Source organism: Anopheles stephensi, chromosome X (genome assembly GCF_013141755.1).
Source record: "Anopheles stephensi strain Indian chromosome X, UCI_ANSTEP_V1.0, whole genome shotgun sequence".
Lineage (NCBI taxonomy): Eukaryota > Metazoa > Arthropoda > Insecta > Diptera > Culicidae > Anopheles > Anopheles stephensi.
The window spans coordinates 21,912,669-21,920,756 of NC_050201.1; the positions used below are offsets into that span (position 1 = coordinate 21,912,669).

The window sequence follows — 8,088 nt, forward strand, 5'->3', positions numbered from 1 at the left end:
GATAAATTCTCTAAATACGCTCGTATGATCCCCGTAAAATCAAAACATAACATCCATTTACGTAACGCTTTCCATAATACAATAACTTCAAATATAATTCCATCCTCTGTAGTTATAGACAACGAAAAAGCGTTCCTATCAGCCGCGATTAAAGGTATGATGTTGGATTTAAACATAAAAATCATTACAACACCCAGTAGCCACTCAGAAACAAATGGTCAAATAGAAAGATTACATTGAACTATAACTGAGCTGTACAGAATCCAAAAGAAATTGACACCAGACCTTGAGTTGCAGAACAATTATATGTATCGCAGTAAAAAATTATAACAACACTATCCACTCTTCAATCGGTAAAACACCAAAAGAAATATTATTCGGAATCACCAATAACTGTACATCCCCCGAAGAATTAGAAGAAATTAGAACCAAGAGATACGATGAAGTAATCGTCAAACTACAGGAAGCACAATTGAAAGCATTAGAAAAGCACAACAAAACTAGAAAAGAACCACCAGAATTAGAGACTGGACAAAATGTGTACGTAAAAGACAAAGTCATAAGAGCAAAACATAAGGACAAATTTAAGAAACATATTGTATAAAGGAATAAGCACACTACGTTCAAAAACGAATTAAATCATAAAATCCAAAAATCCAATGTAAAGAATGTGACATTGAGGAAACCAACCAACCAGTAGGAGTTCAAGGAGAACACAGAATAACCACATGACTATTGATCTTTTTACAGCATCCCATACCTATTGACCATGGCTACACTAGAAGTGCTTGACCTTACAAACAAACCAGTTGCTATAATAATCATTGGAGAAGTGAGACTAATAGAAGGATACAGGAAAATTATAAACACCATTAACGTGACGAGAATAGAAAAATCCTTGGAAAATATAGAAACCAAAATCAGACAATCAGGAACAACATCCTATATACTAAAACAAAAGTTACAGGAGATAAAGAATAATTTATATCAGATCAAACCCAAGAAAAACCCTCGTTCCAAAAGATGGGATTCATTAGGAAAAGCATGGAAATGGATCGCCGGATCCCCAGACGCAGATGATTTGAATGCTATAACCAAATCACTAGATCAATTAGTCGACAATAGTAATACACAAATAACGATTAACTCTATTATCCGAGAGAGATTGCGAAACATTTCAAAGAATGATAAGGAGACTACAATGTTAAAACAACTATATGCGTTAGATATGATCAAAAATGTAATAGATCAGATTGAAATGGCAATTATATTATCTAAGATAAATATTGTAAACCAAAATCTACTAACGCCTAACGAAATCGACCTAATATACCGAAATCTTCACGACCAGAACATCAGTACCGATCTAGACTCGATAGCGAACGGACGTTTTTTACGGGAGCTATAGACGGAAACACACTTACACAACAATGCACTTACGCAGTGGAACACGTGGCATACCTCGCCCAGAAATGGGTCGAAGGAAGCATTTAATCACCAAGAGACTTGCTGCTGTCCCTCTTAGTACATTTCACAACTCAGTGGACACTGGAAATCTGCCGAAATCTGGAAGAACGTCCGAACAAAATTCGTTCGATTTTTTACAAACGATCGAAGACCAGGAGATCGCCACCAATCCCGCATCCACTACCACAAGGACGACCAGATTACCACCACCAATCGTTGTAACCAGTTCAAACGTAGGCGACGTGCACAAAAAAAGTGATTGCAGCCGGTGTAGTCAAATACACTACCTCCGTTGCAAATAACGGCACTCTAGTACGCACTACTACAAGCACCGATTTTCGCGCGGTAGTGAACTACCTCAAGACAACGAACGCTGCGTTTCACACGTATCAACTAGATGAGGAGAAAACAACAAAAGTGGTGTTACTAGGCTTGACCGACATGCCCCTGGAAGAGATCACACGCATACTGAAAGACGAAAATATCACACCTGTATCCATCAAGAAGCTGGGTATAAAAAAGAAACGTTATGACGATCAAGCGGTATATCTACTGCATTTCAAAAAAGGGACGGTGGATATGAAAGTGTTACGGACCATCAAAGCGCTCGAACACCAAGTAGTGAAATGGAGCTACTTTTCAAACAGTAGCATGATAATGCAGTGCAAGAACTGCCAACGGTTCGGCCATGGAGCAGCAAATTGTTACAGACCTGCCGTGTGTATTAAGTGCGCGGAACATCACGGTTCTACAGACTGCCCAGTTTCAAAGAGCTCGACGGACGGAGTTATACCAACGCACAAATTAAAATGTGCTAACTGCGGAGGAAACCATACGGCGAATTATTTTGGTTGTCCAATTCGCATGAACAAAACGACGACAGGAATAGATAAGACCAGGTCAACAGTGGCTTCGAAACAGGCACCAATTTTAAACGGTAATTTCCCCCACCTTCCCTCCGTTCAACCATCCCGATCCTATACAGCCAACACAAACACTAACATGTTTCAAACCCAGCAACCAAATTACAGTTCATTCGCCAAAGCAACTGCAGATAACAACAATGACCTTTTCAACCCAGACGAAATTGTCGAAATAGTAAAAGAAACTTTCTCATGTTTGAGGAACTGTTCCAAAAAAGAAGACCAGATTCTAGTGGTTTTCAAAATTGTACAAAAGTATTGTTTTCCGTGATGGCAGGACCACACCATTTAATAGTTTCCTACTGGAATGCTAATAGCATTTCAAACAAAAAACTTGAGCTTATTCATTATTTAAACAAAAATAAAATAGATATTATGACTGTATGTGAAACTTTTCTCAAACCTGGTCAAACATTCAATGTGACTAACTATAGAACTTACAGAATTGACAGAGCAAATGGAGCTAAAGGCGGTATAATGGTACTGGTTAAAAGCAGTTTAAGTCATAAATTACTTCCAGCTTTTAATCTGAAAATAATCGAAGCAATAGGTCTTGAAATCCGACATAACAACATTCCATTATCAATTATCGGAACATATCACCCGGGAGCCAATACGGATATGGTAAAATTTAAAAGCGACATTCAAACGCTTACAAACATGAGAAATAGTTTCTTTATTTGTGGAGATCTGAACGCACGCCATAGACTATGGAATTGTGTTTCTTCCAATCGAGCTGGAAAAATCCTCTTTGATGAATTGCAAAAAGGACAATTTTCTATATTTCACCCAGATTCACCAACATATTTCCCAGTAAACACCCAATCTAATCCTTCCACAATAGACATTAAAATTACAAATAATAAACACAATATATCAAACCCATTGACATCGGTAGATTTTACCTCAGACCATTTACCCGTACGCTTTACAATCGAAAACCTTTCCATGACTGCTATTCCCGGAGCTCAAATATACGATTATTCAAATGCAGATTGGAATACTTTTAAAACCCATCTTAAAAACTCAATCAATGTGAGGGAAATAAACATGAGTAACGTACACTGTCACACAAAAATAGACAATATGATTGGAAAAGTAACAGAGGAAATTAGCAGAGCTCATGATCTTGCAGTGCCCAAAAAAACACCAGGGAAATACAATATAATCATACCTGATTCAATCCTTCGCCTTATCAAAATACGAAACATGTATAGGAAAAAATTACAAAGACAAAGACAAAACTCAACCTTTAAATCCATTTACATGCAACTGTCAAATGAAATAAAAACACAGCTAAATCAGGTTCGGAATACAGCATGGTCGAATAATCTTAATTCAATGAACGGCCATACTAGCCAAAACAAAGTGTGGAAATTTGTAAGAATTATAAAAAATCAACCCAAATCCATTCCGACATTAAAACAAGATGGGAAATTATTGCTTACTGCTGCTGAAAAATGTGAGTCTTTAAAATCACATTTCCTACTAGCTCACCACACAACATTTAACAACTTTAGCACTGAAGAAAACCGAGTGAATAATACCGTCAATAATTTTCTTAATCATTTTACCTCTGATTTTGTCCCTAGAGAACTTATCAAGCCAAACTTGGAACTTATCAGGCGGTCCGGTGGCCGAGGCGACAGCGGCGCCGGTCTTCACACGGCAGGGCCGGGGTTCAAATCCCATCCAGACCGCCTCCCCGTACGAAAGGCTGACTACTTTTCTACGGGTATAATTAAGTCACAGAAAGCCAGAAATGGCAGGCCGAGACCTCTCAAGGTTGTAGTGCCACAGAAGAAGAAGAACTTATCAAGCCAAAAGAAATTTTTCAAATCTTAAAAAATCTTAAATAAAAAAAATCTACTGGTTTGGATAGTATAAACAACAGAGCAATAAAAAAACTTCCCAGAAACGTCATGATATATATAAACGTAATTTTCAATAGTTGCCTTAAGCTAGGCTATTTTCCAAGTAATTGGAAATTATCCAAAGTTGTTGCCATCATAAAGCCTGGGAAAGATAGCACTTTAGCAGCTAACTATAGACCTATTAGCCTTCTAAGCTGCCTTGGAAAATTTTTCGAAAAAACCCATGGCAATTAAGCTAAGAACACACACTGACCGTTTCAACATCATTCCCAAGTGCCAATTTGGATTCCAACCAAGGCTATCTACAACACATCAACTTGATAGACTAAAATCAGATATTATTGCAATGAGAAACATAAAAAAATCGACTGGCCTAGTACTTTTAGATTCTGAAAAAGCGTTTGACACCATCTGGCATAAAGCCTTAATTTATAAATTAATTAATTTAAAGTTTCCCAAATACTTAATACATGTAATACAGAGCTTCATCACGGATAGAAAAAACACGGTCCACATTTCCAACAATACCTCAGAAGCATACACTCCCACAGCAGGTGTTCCACAAGGAAGTGTACTTTCACCTATTTTGTTCAATGTGTACATCTCTGACATACCGAAAATGAAAAATTGCAATCAATACCTATTTGCTGATGACGTTGCAATTAGTGCAAATGGTAAAATGTCTAAATCCATAGTTAATACTTTAAACTCTGCTCTTAAAACTTACTTGAAATATTGCAAAAAGTGGAAGTTGAAAATAAATAGTGAGAAATCTGAAGCTATATTTTTCACACGCTTCAGAAAAGCAAATAAAATTCCTAATACACAGCTCAGCATAGACAACACAAGCATTCCATGGAAGGTTAATGTTAAATATCTTGGCCTGACTCTAGATAAAAGATAATGTTCCCAAAATAAATATTTGAAAACCATACTTAATGTTCCCATGTGGCATAGAACTCATCTTGTTCACAGATCTTGCAATATAAATACCATCGATCAACATATAAGGAAATTAACAACAAACTATAATAACAAAAATATCATGACCCTAAACGAATAACTGGTTGAAACAAAAACAAAAAACATCTTCCCTCACTTACATTCCCATTCCCAACCACAACACCCACAACCACACCTCATTTCACTCCATATGACCTACCCCCGTTACCGTTCAAACTTAAACCTATTGAAATTGAAAGCCAATACAACATCACTCATGTCTAGAAGACGTACGTAGCAAACATAAGTTAGATATAAGTTAGGTTGTAGGCTAGATTAAGCGTAAAAATATTGTTTTTTTTTTATCCGTGATGTGGGTTTTTGCCTTAAAAATTTTCTCACTATACTGTTCAAACGCCAAAATGGTAAATTATCTCTCAAAATCGACAAGCTCAAAAATCTATTCAAAACAACGAGGAAAGATAAGATCGAACCCGTCAATAACATATTATCCATGTACAAACTACAATGAACTTCATCCAAATAAACTATTACTACTACTACTACTACTACTCACGACCAGAACATCAGAACCGATATGATAGAAGAAATACTACAATTCATAACAACGCGCATAGCAGTGAAAGATGACATCATACTGTACATCATAGAAATCCCGAACCTCAGCACAATATCGTATGCACACTTAAGAGTTGAGCCAGTAGTTAAGAAAAGTCAAAAAGTAAAACTATTGTCCAACCGTTTCTTGCGATATGAAGAAAATGTATTGAAGCAAACAGGAACGTGCCTAAAAATAAGCAACATGACGTTATGCAAGACAGACGAAATCGAAGATGTCTCTACGCACAAATGTGATGCCAATATGATACTAGGACACCCATGTGAATGTGCTTTCGTAACAGCCATAGATCGAAGCACAGTATTAGAGATTAGTCCAACCATAGTCCTTATTAACGATGCGAACGATACCCTGTACTCGACCTGCGATTCGACAGAAATACCTCTCAAAGGAGCGTACTTAATACATTACAGGAACTGTTCTATACGCTTTAAAAACTACAGTTTCTCCAATAGTGAAATCGCTAAAGTCGAACACCCCGTGTACACAATAGCTACAGACCTTAGAGTCAAAAGAATCAATAGCAACCCAAATGAGATACTGGAAGGAACACGCCTTCGCAAATTAGAACACATCTTTACGCATCAGGCTTCGTGGCCAGCTTGGACTTTGCTTATCTCAATAATAGGTATCACACCATTAATGTTGCTAGGAAAAAAAATCAAAAGCAAACACCATACGAATATCCACAGAGACAGTAGAAATTCATAACCAAGAAACCATTCGATATTTTACTCCACCAACTTTGGCCAACTCACATCAACAACGTTAACCAGGAGATTAAACGCTCTGAAAGGGGAGCAGTTACCGCGGAACGCAGAGTTAGCATGTGCACCGAAGACAGCGCGTGCACCGTCCATTGACTCCACCAGCACGTGGCTTGCAGTATCAGCAGAATCGCCTACCGTGAGAACGCGCAACGCACAATCGGCAATATCGGCGTAACGCACGATCGGCAATATCGGCGTAACAGGAAGCGGCCAGCTACCGTGAGAAGGCGCAACGCACCATCAGCAATATCGGCGTACCCGGCAACCGGCCAGCAGCAACGCGTCACCTGGATTCATCAGTTCTAGTTTGGCAGCACTTGGGAACAGTTCGGTTCGGTTCGGTTCGGTTCGTTATCGGTTAAAGTAGTTAGTAATAAAGAACCAATCTTTTTTAAAAAGACCCAACAAGTGTTAGACTTGTAACTTGTATAATATGTAAAAAGTAAAGAGGTACACTTCCAGGAATTCCAGGTGGCTTCAGCGCTTTATTCGTAACTTTCGTACTGCACGACGGTTGGCTAATTACTGACTCCAGCTCTTTAGGGACATACGTTTATATAGGCTCTTTCGTGAGCACAGGGTGATCCTTCCGTTCAGGATTTTTTACTTTCTTACAATTGGCCGTCCTGATATTTCTTTCGTCCCGGAAGAATTACTCGTCTTCAAAGTCTTTGTCCCTAATCTCTTGCTCTAACTCTTCTGGGTTGTTTGTAACATACCTCCATAGTTTCATGTTCGCCGCGTTAGTAGAAATTACATTGGGTCCTTCTCCTTTTCCTATTTTCTTAACTTTGTACCTTTCGTTTCGATTTACTTTGATCACCTCATATGGGCCCAAAAAATCACTCGCTAGTTTTTTACCCGCAACAAACTGAGTCCTTCTGATAACCACTATGTCTCCTAACACATATGAACGTTCCGTTATGCACCGCTTATCGTATTGTTTTTTATAGTTCTCTTGTGCCTTTTGAATAGCTTCACGAGCTTCAGCTCTCATACGCGCTCTTTCCATGTCATATGCATTGAACATTTCGTTCTCTAATAATTCTCGCAATTGTTCGTTAGGCCTATTGTACATCGTAGTTCCAAACATCAATTCAAAAGGTGATCTTCCTGTCGATGATTGACTGTGAGAGTTAATAGCTCTTTGAACCTTTCCTACTGTCTTAAACCATTTCGATGGCTCATCGGCGGATAGCTTTGCAATTATAGCCAATATTATGCGGTTTATACGTTCTGCTTGCCCATTACCTTGAGGTACTCCGGTAGTACATACCACGTGTTCGATACCTTCGTTTTTAACGTGTTCCATAAACGCGTGCGCCGTGAACGCTGCTCCACGGTCGGTAATAATACGTGTTGGATTACCAAAAATTGAGGACCACAGTTTCAATTTCCTTAAAGCTTCCTCACAATCTGTGGTGCGCGTTGGAAAAAGCCATACAAACTTTGAAAACGCATCTACAATAGTC

At 38.3% G+C, this 8,088-nt stretch overlaps 1 protein-coding gene across 1 annotated transcript; it reads left to right on the forward strand.

Moving 5' to 3' along the window:
- The first annotated feature begins 769 nt into the window (after positions 1 to 769).
- LOC118507437 lies at positions 770 to 6,922 on the forward strand. Its single transcript, XM_036045950.1, has 4 exons — positions 770 to 1,388; positions 1,781 to 2,010; positions 5,760 to 6,241; positions 6,820 to 6,922. Exons 1-4 carry the CDS (start codon positions 770 to 772, stop codon positions 6,920 to 6,922), a joined length of 1,434 nt encoding a protein of 477 aa, XP_035901843.1.
- The last annotated feature ends 1,166 nt before the right edge of the window (positions 6,923 to 8,088 follow it).